This window comes from Electrona antarctica (assembly GCF_951216825.1).
Source record: "Electrona antarctica genome assembly, chromosome: 11".
In the NCBI taxonomy this organism is placed as follows: domain Eukaryota; kingdom Metazoa; phylum Chordata; class Actinopteri; order Myctophiformes; family Myctophidae; genus Electrona; species Electrona antarctica.
Genome location: NC_136792.1, coordinates 24,358,250 through 24,375,549, shown reverse-complemented (window position 1 = coordinate 24,375,549; position 17,300 = coordinate 24,358,250). Strand labels below are relative to the sequence as shown.

The window sequence follows — 17,300 nt, the reverse complement described above, 5'->3', positions numbered from 1 at the left end:
CCCCCCCCCCCCCCCCCCCACACACACACACACACACACACACACACACACACACTAACAGTGGTGGAATCAGTACGCAGATTTGCTACTTACTGTAAGTAACAGTAGCAAAATGTACAATATTTGCCTCTGAGAGGGAGTATAGTATAGTACTGAAAGGTGTACGTACTCAATTGAAGTAAAAGTACCTCAAAATTGTACTAGTGTACAGTACTTGAGTACTTAGTTTTACCACCATGCACTGCACACTTAACATTTGACTCCAAAGTGCAGTCCTACCCGTCTACATTGATCTGTGCGTCTGAAACCGGTGCCATCACACAGTGACTACCTCCCCCCAAGCGATGTGACCTTGTGCTGGACATCTGCTGGTGAGCGGAGGCTCTCTGCCAGGAGCTGTTACCGTTAATTAATTCACCATTGTCTGCTTTGTGAGCTCGCAAGCGGGTGATCTCTCAATACAACGCTGACGCGGGTGGCTTGGCAGGTCGTTCCATTTGTTTTGCGTTTTTAAGACCTTTTTTGGCTGACCTTCAACAGTACCTCGATCTGTTGGAGCTACGACGATGTTGAGTGAATAGAGCAGGATGCGGTAGAGAATTTATTGTCGCAACACAGAATCAATGGAGTGTACAGGTGTAGAGAATTGGGTGAAATCTTTGTGTGTGTGTGTGTGTGTGTGTGTGTGTGTGTGTGTGTGTGTGTGTGTGTGTGTGTGTGTGTGTGTGTGTGTGTGTGTGTGTGTGTGTGTGTACAAACACGTCAGTGTTACCGATGATTCTAATTAACTCTATAATTGCGGCTAGCTGTTAGCATAAACCCCAGTTCCCAGTGCCACCATACACGTTCACTTTAAAAGACGGACTTTGCCCCCCCACACACACACTTGCTACACACACTCGCTACACATTGGAACAAGCACACACTGTTTACCTTTCGTCAGAAGCTTTTACATGGCGGCAGCGCCGCGGTACAAAGGCACAAATTAAATCCGAAATTTAATTTAAATGGCTGAAGATCCACCAAGGACAGCGATCCTGGCGTCCGACTTATGGAGGTTTGAAAATCCTCCTTTCAACTGCTTTGCACTGTGATTATATTTGCAATCCCATAGTTGGAACGGTGGGGCGTTGCCATAGGAACCGGACCAATGTTAAAAGCTTCCGTAGTCTATATAATGGTTGAGCCAATATATAAACGGAGTATACGTTGGGGTACGTATTAGGGCTGTCACGATTCGCCTAATCCACGATTCGATTCAACTTTCGATGTTAAGGTCACGATTTGATTCGATACGATTTTTGATACGATTCAATGGATATTTTTAAAAACCTCCTATTTTCAGCACAGATCGCTGTATGAGCATTAATTTAGGCTAATGTTTTGATTTGTAAAGAAAAACACTTGTATTTGACTATTAACAACGTTTTTCACACTTTTAGACCACGGATATGGTCTAAAAGTGTGAAAAACGTATTTTTCATTTCACTACTCCTTTAAGGCTCTGTTCCATTTAGTGTACAGTTCGAAAACTTCAATTTCAAGGACCCCCATAACTCTTGAGAGTGTACAAATGGAACCGAATGGTGTTTCCAGTGAACCAAACACATTTGCAGCACTAGCATTATCGCCTTAGTATCATCGGTAACGTTAACACGTAGGGAAGTAGGGAAGGGACCCAGAAGTAGGAAGAGTTATTTGGAGGGAGTCAGTCGGATACAATAGTAAAGATAACACACAAATGTGTGTGGGGAGGAATCAATTGGTAAAAAACGACTAAATTGGGAGAAAACGGGGTAGAAAGGACACAAAAAACCTGCTTCACCACAATTCGATTTACCTATATGAGCAAGATTAAGTAGGTTAATGGTTCTAGATATTAGTTTAGTTTTCGGTTAATTGCCCATTCCTAGTACAAAGCCCGTTAGGCATTCCTACTGCACCACTTTGCCGCTTTGTTCCGTTTCTATTAGATTACAGCAGCACGGAGCTTCGTGCTCCTTTCCAGACGTCAGCGCGAGGCATTTCTCCCCTCCCTGCTGCCCCCTCCGTCCAGAATGGTATGCATACATTAGCGTAGAACTCCAGCATTCAGCAGTATTTTCAGCTTCATTTTGCTGCGTGAAGCCTCACAGCCTCACTGCTCTTGGCAGGGCCTAACCCCAGCAATAGGCCTCCGGCCGCCCCCCCGGAGCGTCTGTCATGATGGAGAGAGCTACGGGCCAGTGCAAGGTCAGCCCTCCATCGCCTCTAACCCCTCGATACCAACCGTTCCCCCCCATTTCTCTCGCCTCAACAGCATTGTCACACGTGTCCTCAGGCGCCTTTCTTGCCGGCAAAAAGAAACGAGAAATTAGTCTCGAGTCCTGTCAACTTATAGCATGTTTAAAATGTTTTTTTCCCGGTGTGGAATAAAGACGCTTGGTACAAACGTCGCAACATATTTACATATGGCCGCGGGCAAGCCACAAAGTGTGTGTTTTGATTGTTGGCTATTTTTGGCGTTCTATGCATAAACGTCTTATGACAGTCCGTCAAATGTACACATGTATTAAAATGTTTTAACAGAAAAATCCTCTTCAGTGAGCCATGGCAAATTCTTTTTTTATTTTTATGTGTGTTCTGAGGCTTTTTAGGCACAATGAAAAAATACCTATTTGCCTCCGGGTGTCACTGTCATATAGGGCAGGGGAGGAGCTGGCAGGAAAGGGGGCTCAGGGGTAGAGTGGCCAGTAGCGCGGCCGGATGGGAATTGCGAGGTTGCCAGTTTGAACCCAGGCTCCCCCAGAGTTAGTGTCAAAGTGTCCTTGAGCAAGACTCTGAACCCCTAATTGCTCCCGATGTGCAGGTTGGTGCCCTGCATGGTTTCCTCCGCCATCGGTGTGTGAATGGGTGAATGTAATGCACAATTTATGTAAAACGCTTTGTATAAAAGCGCTATAAATACACTAACTGGCTGATGGGCCACTGCAGGCCCCTCAAGGATTTCTTTTCTTTTCTTCGGCTAATTATGTGCAGTTTGATGAGCCATATTGTCAAACCCCAAATAATGTCCGCCCTGCTATAATTTGAGATAATCACAATTATTTTGCATATGATATTGGAATGTGTATATGTTTTCTATCATTTTCCAAAAAAATTGGAAATTGCAGATGTAGCTAAGTTTTTCGAGAGTCATATCTGCCCTGTAGAATTCTTATTTATGAAGCCAAACAGAAATGTCATTTTTATTTATCATCTCTGTCTGGTTGAAACCTCATAGCCTATGTCCAAAACAGTATTTAAAGATGGCCACAATTTTTGTATTTTTCCAGTTTTTCATGTGTCTATGAGGTGACAATACTTCATTAGACACCCTGGAGTCGTTTTTATGTGCAATGGTGTATTAAGTTTGTATTTAGGGTTTCTTCCTGGAGGCTGAACCCTTGTCAGTCAAACGGGCCAATGAAATAAACAGTAATATAGTGACATCACACTATCAGCCCCTCCCCTAACCCCTCCCCCTTTATTATACAACTACAGCTGTGGGTGCGGCTTCAGTTCAGGTGGATCACCACCCATCACCTAACCTGACTCCGCCAGATGGGGCAGCAGAGAGTACACTGGGTTCCCCCCTCCTGCTCCCATCTGGGAACTCTCAGGCAGACTTGATGCCCGGCCACAAAACGGCCTGGCCAATCAGCAGCAGCTTCTAGCAGCTTCTAGCAGCAGCTTCTAGCTTCTAGCTGCTGCTGATTGGCCAGGCCGTTTTGTGGCCGGGCATCAAGTCTGCCTGAGAGTTCCCAGATGGGAGCAGGAGGAGTGTACTCTCTGCTGCCCCATCTGGCGGAGTCAGGTTACCCATCACCACCCACCAGGCAAACCAGGCATACTTAATGAACTGGTGGCCGTGTCCACATAAAACCGTGATTTTAACAATTACTGTACACTTTTTGGAAAAAGTTCTACCTCCTTATGTTACAATAATACCTGATGATCATGTTTTAGGGTGGAAAAAAACGTAGCAGATCTACAAGCTCAAAATGTGGTGCAAAGTGCCGGGTTTTACAATGCTGTAGTATGATCAAATAGGGCATTAATTTATGTCAAAACAAAACGTTAAAATATGGAGATAAGATGTTTATGCCCGACAGCAACGTCATGTGGTATGTTCCAATGTTGAATGCCAGAAACACAATGACATTGTGCAGTAAAATGTCTTGATGGTGACAGCCCTGGTCCCCAGGGAGACATGTTGTGTGGTGGATTGTACAGTATTATAAGAGATGCTCGGTGGAAACAGCACCGTTCTCTGAAGCTGGAACAGTCACTGAAGTCACCTCAGGACAGTGACACACAGGCTCACATTCATCCCTTGAGAGTGCGTGTGTGATTCACCCCTTCTCCTCTGTGGCCACAGGCATGTCGAAGAGCTTTCATTGTCCCTGTACGCTCCAGGCCGTTGAACCAGCTGTAAAACTTGACTTCAGTGGCGCTGCGGCAGTGAAAAGAAAGCGTCTCGCTATTGATTCGTGTTGTCATAGGCCCTGGCATTATCGCCCTGTTTCAGTTAAATACTGCTGCTCAATGCTTGCCTTTCTGCTGAGCGGCCATTTTACAACACATTATGTTCGTGTCTCGTTGATGAATATTAGATTTTTCCCCCCAACCCCCCTACCCCCCCTCCCCGCCCCCACTGCATCAGCACTTGCATCTTGTTTGCTGTCGGGTGGAAACCTTGTATGTCCAAAACAGTTACCGTAATTTCCAGGAAATTGGGAAAAAGGCTTTTTAATAAACAGAAAATGCATTTTTAGGGGAAACATTTTCAGCCAATCAAGAGAGAGTACCCATTAATAATCAGCTTATTTATTTTTTATTTTTTTAATGTTCAGTTCCATTTTGTCTGCTCATTTCTTGTGTCATCATCTCTTACAATTTCGCCTGTTTAATCTGTATCCGAGTTTTCTAACCTGATTGGATAAAATTGGTGATGCGAATGCATCTTAAAGCTGCACTCTTATGCCCTCATGTTTAAAATATTATTCATAGTGGTGTGTTTCTATTTATTGATTTATTTCCTTTTTTTTCGTAAAGTCCATTATAAATAAATAAAAATAAATCCATTATTATCATCCTCCTCAGATCAAGTGCGGAACAGCTACTACATCGGCCTGGACGGTTCTCTGCGTCTGGTGCTGGCCAACGGCATGGAGGTGTCCCTGCACACGGAGCCGCACCTGCTGGCCGGCACCGTCAACCCCACGGTCAGCAAGAGGAATGTGACGCTGGCCATCGACAACGGCCTCAACCTGGTGGAGTGGAGGCAGAGGAAGGAGCAGGCCCGCGGCCAGGTCACTGTCTACGGACGTCGACTCAGGGTAAGGATGGTGCTGGAGGACGTATAGTACTCAACGTGTTTTACTTGAGTAATGTAGAAACTTTCCGTTGAGTTTTCAAAATGTACTTGAATAAAAAGTACAAAAGTCAAATGAACTACACTTTGTGGCCAAAAGTGGTAGCGATTGGATGCCGGCGGATTCAGGGATACAGATGCTATGACGCACTTCCGCTTTTCCTTTTACCAAAATGCAGAAGAAGAAAAAGCTAATGCTAAGTCTTGCTAATGATCGTTCTCCAGAAACGTTAATATTCTAATTGCGATGCACCGTAAAATCTGAAATGAGACCTGAACCTCGGCGATCTGATCAACACCAAGGACAGCGCTGTAGTTTCCTAAAAAAACAGGTTCTTAAAAATTGCCACTATAACAGAAGCTAATTGATTGCACGCGCACCCAAACAGGGCGGGCGGGGCCCTAGCAACCAGGCTGATTCTAAAAAAGTAAAAATAGCGAGGTCTTCTTATCGATATAAAACGCCTTAGTTTACTCGTCTTGAGCATCATATGTGTTTAACAGTATTACTGCATAACCCGTGTTCCCCGCTATTTAATCCATTCTACGCTGACCAGCTCAGTGGCCTTGTGGTTAGAGTGTCCGCCCTGAGACTGGGAGGTTGGGGTTCAATCCCCGGCCGGGTCATACCAAAGAAATGGACCCAATGCCTCCCTGCTTGACACTCAGCATCAAGGGTTGGATTGGGGGTAAGTCCCTGCGACATACTAGCATCATGTCCAGGGGGTGTACTTGTACATCAAGCTGCCTCATGCTACAGAAACAGGAGATAGGCTCCTGCCCTATGGGCCTCATGGCTCGGCAAGGCTACTTACTACGCTGCCGAGATTGTTTTATTACCTTTAGTGAAAATCAGCTTAAATTAGATCTGCTACTTTCACTATTTTTGCATGACACCATTGTGCAACAAAGTATCAAATAATTGGTTAATTATGTCTAAAGTGATTAATTGGTTAATAATGTCTAAAGTGATTAATATGTTTTCAAAAATTAAAAGTATATTTTAAAGAACGTGCTTTGCGATTATTCGATTCATCAGAAAAGTAATCGATAAAATAAACGCTAAAATAATCCAATCCAATTATGGATAGTTGCAGCCCTACTACATCTGCCTGTCCTGATCCTGTCGACGCTAAACAATGTCACGGTGCTAGTAAATCCGTAGTAACACAGGCCCATTGGAACCTTTCTTCCGTTGTGGTGTCTCATCCAGAGGGCTACAGGCCAATGTAATTTGTGTGAAATCGTGAAAGCAATTAAACTTTTAAAAAATGTAGAAACCTCCAATTGAATCAATTGAACTCTGCCTCAAAATGTTAACACGGTTCGATAGCTTTAATTTGCGAGGTTGTGCCCTAGCTGGTTCAATGATGATGTGAACCATACTGGTCCGACTACATTTGTTTACATACGTGACATATAAAATCACTTGCTCGTCTAACCCTGTATGTCAGATATTTCACATCAAAGGCTGACATTTTAGAATAATTGAATTGCCCCTAGTTTCAACGTACCTTAATCACTTATGCCCTATATTGTCTCTGCTGGATGGAAACCTCATATGTCCAAAACTGTTACTGTTCAGGATTCAAATTCAAAAGTAGCAGATCTACAAGCTCAAAACGTGTCGCTTTGCACCCGTTTCGAGTCTGCACATCTGCTACTTTTGATGCTTTTGTGTGACGCTGTAGTGTGATCACTGCTCAAGTAGGACAATCATTTACGAAAAAAATCAAAAGGTTAGAATATTGAGACACAGTAAGAGCCGAGGTTTCTGCTCGACAGCATTGAAATTATTTATACCAGGGTGAAAGTGGCTAATGAGTTACTACTAGCGAGATCGTTAAGAGACAGGAGGGGAGGGGGCAGAATTGTCTTACAGTAACTGCAACAACTTTATGTGCCGTCACATTCCGAAATGTTCCTCTATAGTCCACATGAAACAGCATTTGGAGAGTACTGTATATCTACCTTACTGTATTTATGAATAGGCCCATATTCCATACTGTAGGTGCATAATAGAGCGTCACAGTCAATAGAGCGTCGCAGTCTTTCATGACGACGGCAGGCCCAGGAAATAATTCCCAATGCATTTTTCCCATAGACATTTCAAAAAGTATTTATTTAAAGACCTTATAAGCGTCGTACAAAGCCAACTCGAGTTGTGACAAATCATGACAACAAACACAATATTTTGGACCAAACAAATAATTACAAAGAATAAAAACAACAAAAAAAGTGTTGTAACTTTGTTTGGCCCAAAACATTGTGTTTATTGTCATGATGTGCCACAACTCGAGTTGGCTTTGTCCGCAGCGTAAACGTCTTTAAATAAATACTTTTTGAAAAGTCTATGAGGAAAATGAACGGGGAATTATTTTCTGGGTCTCTCGCGGGACTGTGACGCTAGTCTATATAACCGGGGATGTCAAAAAGTAATTGTTTAATTTAATCTGGACTTGAGAATGGCTGATGTGGCAGTGAGAACGCTTGCTAGACTTTCATATTTAATGTTTGGGCTGTAGCCAAAGTCCTGCACCCATTCTGCACTGTGCACTCCATGGCACAGGACAGGACACCCCAAAGAGAAGCCTAATCCTAATGGCCAGATTGCAGAGACAAATCGCAGCGGCCTGAAATGCCCTGTTGCAGGTTCGATGCAGTTCTGGAATTGTGTTGCATGTGGCTGCCAGTTGCAATTTGTTGCATCACGAATCATTGGTGTGGACTGGCCTTGGCTTAACCCTAACCCCAACCTGAATCTGTTCCAAATTGTAAGCCATCTCTAAAACAAAAATTATATTGTCTCTGGAAATGTCCAAAACTGTTACTTTTCAGGATTAAAACTTTACTTTTGTGTGACACTGTAGTAGGGCAGAGATACTCAAATAGCTGAACCTGTGGGCCACATAACAACAATGGCAAGAGGCCAGTTGATAAAATGACAACATTAAGTCTTTGCCAGATATTAATTATTTAATGAATCCACCAGTGTTTTCATTGTTTATAACTTTATTTGACGACCACCGGGTGGCACGTCGACAAGCATTTTTTTTCATTGACACTGTAATACCGTTGCAATATCGTCATTCATTTCTGCAATTTCAGAAATGAATGAATTAACTTGATCATACTACAGTGTAACACTAAAGTATAAAAAGTAGCAGATCTGAAAGCTTATACGTTTTGAGTTTGTCGGTCTGCTACTTTTGCTGTTTTTGAATTTGAATCCTGAAAAGTAACAGTTTGGCACATATTGAGGTTTAAAGGTATATTCAGTGATTTGACTTAATTCAAATATCACTTATTTTTTCATTTTTTCTGGATAATCCTCCCTAGAGTGTGCTGACCATATAAGGAGTTCCTCCCTGTCCCCAGTGAGCCCCTGGGGTCAAAAAACCCTAGTTTCAGTTTTGGTGGCAGGTGGCAAAACCTTCATCCAATCAGGATGAGTGGGGACTTCCTCCAATCATGATCGAGTGGGGGCGGGCCTTGGTGCACATGCTGTTGGCCTGTTGCACTTCCCCCCACTGTAGAGCGTGCATGTGCACATTTTGTTACCGGGGCGGACTGGGTGGTTTTCCAAATCACCCAAATCACTGAATGCTCCTTTAATGCAATACAAAGCAAAGTTTCCTTCAGGCAATAAATATTTTTTCTTCTTCTTTTTCTTCTGGAGTTGACCAATTGAAATCACTTTCTAAGGGTCAGAAATGTCCTAGTAAAGTGAAACTACTGTAACAGTTTCTGAGTAATTCTGCACCCGGTACCAGAGTTGGCACAACTTATTCTTAACAAACCCACCTTGCAGTCACAGCACGACTGTGGTTGTGTGAAAGTTTGTGCTAGCAGGTTAACTTACAGTATCAGGGCCGTTTGCCAACTAGGGCATATAGACTGACTGGCTGTTATTGCTGCTCCAAAGGGTTTGACTGGGCTGCTGAAATCTGAGACACCATGCACTTCTCTCCAGACCGTTCCAGTTCTTTTGGGGACAAAATCCTGTGTGTATGGATGCACGCCTGTAAGGTCCCCACAAGTATAGTATAATAGAATTTGAGAAATACGACAATTTTGAATTTTCCTGTTCCATGTTCCACAGATGTGTTTGTTTCTGGTCAAATACATGCAGTATATATAAACTGTAGGCATATACAAATTACAATATTTGCCTCTGAGTGAGATGTAGTGGAGTAAAAGTAAAAGTAGGCTACTGAAATTTGGAATAAAAGGTTTTCACTCTGAAGATACATCAGAGTGAAAGATACCCTCCAGAGTTTTGGTTCACGTCTTCAAAGGAACAAGGAAAGGTTGGGCGAGAAAGGCTGAGTTGTCTTAAATTTCAGCAGCACAGTCAAACTTTTACAGGGGCAATATAATAACAGACGCGATCAATCTGTGTGACCTAGCTGACGAATGACCGTAACCTTATAACAGACACAGTTACAGTTACAGGCCGGCTCCTCGTTCATGATGCTATAAACACAGTGGTGGAACATGTACTCACAGTTCTTTCTTTTTTCCTTTTTTTATTTTTATTTTTTAAAGTAAAAGTATAATACCAAAATGGTGCTAATGTAAAGTAAAAGTCCTAAATTCAAACTACAAAAGTATTGGCATCAAAATAATATATACTTGCGTACCAAATGCTCATTGTGCAGAAGGGTCCATTTATTCCAAATATACATTAGGGCTTAATTTGTAATTGGTCATACATTTTGTAATAATGTACTTCAACAACGTAACTTTTAGCTAAATACATTTTAGTGCAGTAAAATGTACAATGTTTGCCTCTGAGACCAGTACAAATTCTTCAGAATTGCACTATACAGCACTTGGATGAATCTACTTAGTTACTTTCCACCACTGAAAAGCAACCTTTTTTCTATTAGAACATATATAATGACCCACTGGAAAATTGGCCCGCGAGCAGCGGGGGGAAGCCAATAGCTCTTGAATTTATTCCGGCTCAATTGCCTGCTTAGGTTTCATTGTGCGTTGCCTGTTATAAGGCCAACAGAGTCTTTGGTTAAGTTGTGTTCCGCGGGGGAGTGGGCTTCGTTCAGGGGAGACAACATGGCTAACGGCGAGGTGCCACTTTGTCTGTCATTGTGATGTTCATTTAATGGCGCCCTTCCGTCCGTCTGTCCGTCCATCTGTACGTCGTCCCTTTTGGACATTGTGAAAGCCTTGTCTAATGTATGTTACAAACAATGGCCCCAGGGGAGATGGGGAAATGGGAGCAGCCTAATGGCGAGAACACTGGGATGAACGGAGCTGGAATCATTGAGCGACCTTGAGTGACATGTCAAGTGATATTTGGTGGGTGGCTGGGTGAGTGTGTCTGGCAGTGGGATCTGGCGGGGATTGGCGGAAGGGGTGTGTGTGTGTGGGGGGGATTCTGGTGTGAATGAGTGAGGAGAAAAAAGAGAAAGTGAGAGAGTGCCGGGGGTGGGCGGATTTGAGAAAGTGCAGAGGTGATGGCAGATTAGGTAGAAGTACTGTGTTGATGTTTTATACAAACTTATTTGGCTTTTTTTAAACTATTTTGAAAACATTTTAAAATTGTTCAACTAGCCGATCTATATCGGCATGTTGTGAGCTTGTATATATTGGCTATTTGAACTATTAAAAAAATATATCAAAATAGTAAAAAACGGCAAAGATGTTTAGGGATAAGGAGTATAGCACTGGCGAAAATGGGGTCCAAAGTGTTTGTCCGTGCTGTAGGCCTGTCACAATTATTACATAATCGCCTTTTTGAGATGCCGTAATCAAATACATTTTTCAAATACAATCGTCATGATCATTTCCATGTTAACTCCTTGAATACTGAGAATGAGAGAATGAGATAAACTTACCTTTGCACAGGTAGCCTTGCCCGAGAGAACGAGATTTGATGTATTGTGGTTTATCCAGAAAAAAATAAAAAACAATTAGCATGTTTTAGCATTTTTAGCTAACGACCGCTATCGTCCACGTAAAAACATTTTTAAAAATAGTGGGAATAGCAAATCTACAAGATCAAAACGCATACCAATGTGATGGGTTTTTTTAGCTTGTAGATCAGCTATCATTCAAGTAAAATATCATAATTATCACAACCCTAGCTTTGTGACTAATCACCCTAATTGTCAGACCCTGTAGAAGACCCAAGTGTCGAAACACATCGGTCAAACTCTGCTGCCTTGCTCAACAATACATGTATTATTTTTCATCTGAAGACGAGTGCCTCAGTACAGTATGTTCTCCCTACAGTCTGCCTCACCACAATCAGAACTTTTTTGCTTTTATATATAGGTGGATGGATACAGGATAAGGGAATAGATTACCTACCTGTTTTACTGAACAGCACGTGTTTGAGAAAGCCACCGTGACTGAACCCAGGCAGCACTTTCTCCTTTCTGTTTCTAACAGCCCCATAGCTTCGAGTTCGGTTTCTTCGCCGTGCTGTACACCACAGCAGCACGCCTATCTGCACACGTGCGTTCTTATGGTGTTGCACGCTGCACGCGCCCTTGCATCGTAAAGCTAAACGGGTCAGCCGTGGACCTGGTTTACCCCACCTGCCCTCGGCGACAACGTGCCGCTAAGGGCTTGCCTAGCCTCTCCCAGGCCAGGCGGCGAGCTCATGATTTATGCTGCCAGCAGCACACAAAACCTCTCCATGGTAACAGGGCTGCCTGTCAGCTTGTGCAGTTTGTAAATTGTCACTGTGTAGGGCAGAGACCTTGTATGTCCAAAACCGTTCCATGTTTTGCGGCACATTGTGAGTAGGCATAGGGCATTCATTTACAAAAAAAATATGGAGATACAAGGTTTCTGCCCGACAGCAAATCGATTTTATGGGACTGCCACTCCTTGCCAGAGCACGATCCTAAACGGCTTCAATCTGGAATGAGAGGCGAAGACAAAACCTTCTTTTCTCCATAATGCTACAGGATGCGACTGAGTCACAATCAGAATAATAACAAATAGATGAAATAATAAAGATTTAAAAATATAGTGTATGCAGTAACAGGTATATGCATAATGTTTAGAACATTAGCATGTGTACATGTTCTTGTAGAAACAAAACAAAAGTCACTGCTTCTGTCGGGTAGAAACCTCTTACAGTATCTCCATATTACATTGTTTGTGTTTTTTCCTAAATTAACGCCTACTTGATCATACTACAATGTCACACAAAAGCATCAAAAGTAACAGATCTACATAAGCTTGAAACGTGGCATGAAGCCACCCATTTGAGCTTGTAGATCTGCTATTTTCGCTGTTTATTTAATTTGTACAGTTTTGGACATAGGCAGGTGTGTTCTTTTAGAAACATTACCATCATATGCAGGTGTATGCATGTTATTTTAGCAACAATAGCATCATGTGCAGGTGTGTGCATGTTATTTTAAAAACAATAGCATCATATGCAGGTGTGTGCATGTTATTTAAGAAACAATAGCATCAGGTGTGTGCATGTTATTTAAGAAACAATAGCATCAGGTGTGTGCATGTTATTTAAGAAACAATAGCATCAGGTGTGTGCATGTTATTTAAGAAACAATAGCATCATATGCACTGTAGGTTTGTACAGTACATAACATGCCACCATAAGGTGAGGTAAAAAGAAAAATAAAAGAGGGGGAAAACGTTGTTGTCCCTGCCATATCACGCTAGCAGGGTTAAGCATTTCTTGAACACGTTCTGTTTTGTGTGAAAAAGTGAAAAAGTGTTGGCAGCTAAGAAAAATAAGATCACAGTTTATTTCTCACAGTTTTACTGATTGCTTTATAATAATGGTAACAAACACGTTTTATGATTTATAATTGAATAATTAATACAGTTGACATCACTGCAGAATGTAAACGAGAGTGAACTTATTATTAATCATTAAAAGAAAACAATATTGAGATGACAAATATCTGATGTGTTGATCATTGAAAATAATTGTAGTATTTGAGCAATGTTAAAAGCATTAGGATTGTTTCATGGTTTGTCAATACCTTTCATTGGCTGAGAAGCATTCTAATACAGGGGTTCCCAAACAAATTTTCCCATTGGATTTAATTTTATTTTCCTTTCCAATTTGCCCACCTCTGGCCCCCACTTTGAAAACCACTCTTCTGATATACTGTGCAATATTGGCATTGGTGTGATGATCTATTCTACAGAAAACACTGGTTAATTTGACCTGGTGCCTACAACCTACACAGTATAGTCTTTGTCCCTTCATTGCCTCACATCTGATTTCCTCAAGGTTTGCTTGTTAAAACAAATCCAAAGTCCAAATTTAAAAGAATTCCCCATGAGTGGGTTATTGTTCTACGGAGGAGGGGGCCTAAAACCTCTCTGAAAGGTTAGTTTTTCTTCTCTGTTGAAGCAGACAGGAGGCCACTCTGTGCCTTCTATTCATCAGTACAGATCACAGCAATCTTCTATACAGAACACTGGGCCTCTCCCAGCTATGAAGATTGGAGGTGAACATACATCCTGTGTTTCCTGGAATGCCAGGGGTAGGAGGGGCCCCTTTGATGTCTAATGCCTTAACCCCGCTAATCTGACCAAAAAGTAACTAAAAACTACAGATGATTTGAACTTGTCTCGGGCAGCTTGACACTTGTTATGACACTAAAAGTCTTGTGTGCGGAGGCAGTCATCTCTGTAGAAAAGAGAAAGTAACCGATGTGAATCCCTGTGTACTCCCCGCCTTGCCCCCCAAAGAGGGGGCCGGGTAAGGGGAGGTGGGAGAAAGGGTGGGGGGATCTCTCATTCGTCAGGCTCAAATTGCTCACGCTGGCCCAAACCTTCAGGGAACCCGGGCGCACTCATGAATCTTTTTGCTTTTAGTGTAAAGTAATCCTCTCAATTAGGTATTGGTGACATTAATTGCCTCTGGTGTAATCGTCCCTTCACAGGCGACAGACCCCACCGTGCCTTTTCTCAGCTCCAGACTGAAAGAGCGAGACTTCCCGGCATTCAGTGACCCCCCCCCCCCCCCCCCTACCCCCCCCTCCCCCTGCCAGCCGCACTCTGGCGCTGCCACTGGAAATGAGCCAAACGGTGGCTTTTCCGGGGCTGTTTTAAGATGTCATTAAGTGCTGTCAAACGGCCTGCAAAAAGCCCAGCCGTTTGATTGTACCTGAAGAGAATTTTAGACGAATCACTAAGACACCATGAAGACATAATCAGTGGTGGACAAAGTACTCAACTCCAGCACTCAAGTCAAAGTATACAGTAGATACCCCTGGTTGAAATATTACTTCAATACAAGTGAAAGTTGTTCTGTCAAATTTGTAGGCCTAAAATCGTAGTATTCAAAAGTAAAAATGAATGAGGGATTAAGTGGTTCATTCATAAAGGTAGGCCAAAAGTCAAAAATTGTCCTTGAAATGTGTGAAAGTGAAAGTCCAAACTATCCAAAAGCACAACTACTCAAATAAAGTATAGATAGTACAAATATCATCTCTGTTGCGGGTGGAAATAACATAGCAGAAGTAGCAGATCTGCAAGCTCCAAATGCGTTGCTTTGCGCCCCATTTAGAGCTTGTGGATCTTGTGTTTGATGCTTTAGTGTGACATTGTAGTATGATCAAGTAGAAAACCTTTACGAAAAAGTTAAAATGCGATAAGAGGTTTCTGCCCGACAGCAACTGTATGCAAGGAAATGCACTTGTCTCGGAATCTGACAGATGGCATCAGAATCTGAGTGTTTCTCTGGCCTACTAGATAATGCTGCCTGCCTTCGGGCACAAACCTCATATCTCCAACATGTTTTTCTCCGTACATGAATGCCCTCATTATACAAGAGTTTCACACACATGTAGTGAAAATAGCCGATGTACAAGCTCACAACAGGTCGCATTAGATACGTTGTGAGTTTGTCAATAGGCTATTTTCACTATTTTAAAACATAAACATTTAAAAAGAAAAAAATTAAATGGTGTTGGACATGCAAGGTTTCCACCTGACATCAATGATTTGACTTTTTTGTTCTCTTTCATCATGTCTGGCATGTTATTTCTGCTTTCTAGTCCTTCCGCATACATTCAGTGTCTGAGAATGCAATTACATTGAGAAATATACAGTAATTATACAGTAAGAATGTATTAACAGTTTGGAGATTTACAGTACATTTCAAGCACAACTCAATACAAAGAACTGTGGACGACACCATACAGCATTACACTTGTTTACAATAGGGTCCACCATGTTCAATTCAATGAATTCATCATAACGTACAAATATACACTTCTATATAATCAAAAAACAGGAAAATCATCATAAAAGGAGGTACACTGGGAAGAAACATAAACAGTTAGGGGAAAAGGGGTCGGGAGGGGGGATTCAGATTTTACGGGGGCCAGTTTCGAATTACAGCCATCCGTAGGTGCCCTTTGAGAGTGGTTTTGAAGCAGTCAAGGGATTCACATGTCTTAATGACTGTTGTTAGGGCGTTCCACATTTTGGTTGCATAGGAGCGAAATTAATTTAGTCCCTTGTTTGTGCCGAATCAGGGTTGCACAACGTTTGTTGAACTCCCTCTGGTGTTGTGGGTATGGACTTCGTTGACATTAAGGAAGTATTTAGACAGGTACATGGGTATGAGGTAGGAGGGTGACAGTCATGGAAAGAATACAAGTACATTTAAGTACTACTGTATACTTGTACAACTTTCAGGTGCTTTTACTTTACTCGTGTATTTCCATTTTTCCATGTCTACTCCACTACATGTCAGAGGAATGCAGTATTGTTGTGTGCATGAGTCATTTACTTTGCTGTTGCCAATACTTATGTACTTTTCCTCAAGTCAAGTTCTTCCCACACTGTATAGGGTGTCTTCAGCGGGGCTCGGGTGACTCATGTGTGCTGCGACACGCAGTCATTAACTATGTCCCTATTAAAACCTAACTATTTTAATCATTTCTTGGACAAGATATTAAATTGGGAAGATGAAGACCCAAGATTGGCACTTGGCATTCTAATGGCCATGCATCAAGGACGGGCACCTTGCATTTGGCAACGACCACGCATAAAGAAATGAATAATAATTCCAGAAGGTCACTCATTCGGATCGTGTCAAGATAACGAACTCCCGTGGGAGAACACATTCATGTAGGCTACTCCACCTCCTGGTGTGATTTAGAAATAAGGATAGTGTTTTGCAACATTGCTTCAATACTGTACGGCCGCCCATATGGGACACACTGAAGCAACGATTCTCATCCTTTTTAATTTCAAGGACCCGCAGTTTTATCTCTGGGCGTCTGTGTTTACAATTGTACACTCTCAGAGTTACACGCCCCGTAAGGGTCCATTTGAGACCCCGGTGGTCCCCAACCCGACATTGAGATACACTGCACTAAAGTAACCAAGGTCACCTTGGTTCTGTCTAGTGTAAACCACTGTGTCCTGTACTGGATGAGAGGAAACTCATTCTTTATTCGATTAAAATAAATTATCTTTTTTTTAAGCATCCACATCATGAAGCGTAACAACTTCTTTGAGATACTATTCCAGTATTTCAGGAATTTTATCAAAACGTACAGTAGAGTTTAATTAACACTTTGCTGTTTAGTGGCTCCCTCTCTCTTCGCCGCTGACCTGGACGTGACCTTTACTGGATTACTGCGTTCAGTGGCTTGACGGTGGTGCTGTGATCACCGTGCCGCTCAGGGTGCACCGGGCACACCCTCACACGTCCACGTGGAATGGCTGTGAAGTGTCGTTCAAACGCAGAGTTCTTTTGATTTCATCTTCAAGGAGTGGAATCGATTTTTGTGTGCTTTTTTCCTCCTTTTCCAATTTGAGGAAATGGCCAAGTAAAATGACAGTCATCTCAGATGACTCATCTGTGCCCTGGTAATACTTTAATAATTTGAGTAGGGTGGAAATGATTTTAATGATTAGTGGGACT

The 17,300-nt window shown here is 42.3% G+C and overlaps 1 protein-coding gene across 2 annotated transcripts in view; it reads left to right on the top strand.

Moving 5' to 3' along the window:
* The window catches only part of tenm4 (teneurin transmembrane protein 4), a gene marked incomplete at its 5' end in the record, with an annotated part of 244,856 nt that overhangs the window by 197,323 nt on the left and 30,233 nt on the right, over window positions 1–17,300 (top strand). For both annotated transcript variants that reach the window (XM_079513576.1, XM_079513575.1), the window contains one exon: window positions 5,125–5,360. In XM_079513576.1, the coding sequence (XP_079369702.1) occupies window positions 5,125–5,360 (236 nt within the window). The remainder of the gene's footprint in view (window positions 1–5,124; window positions 5,361–17,300) is intronic.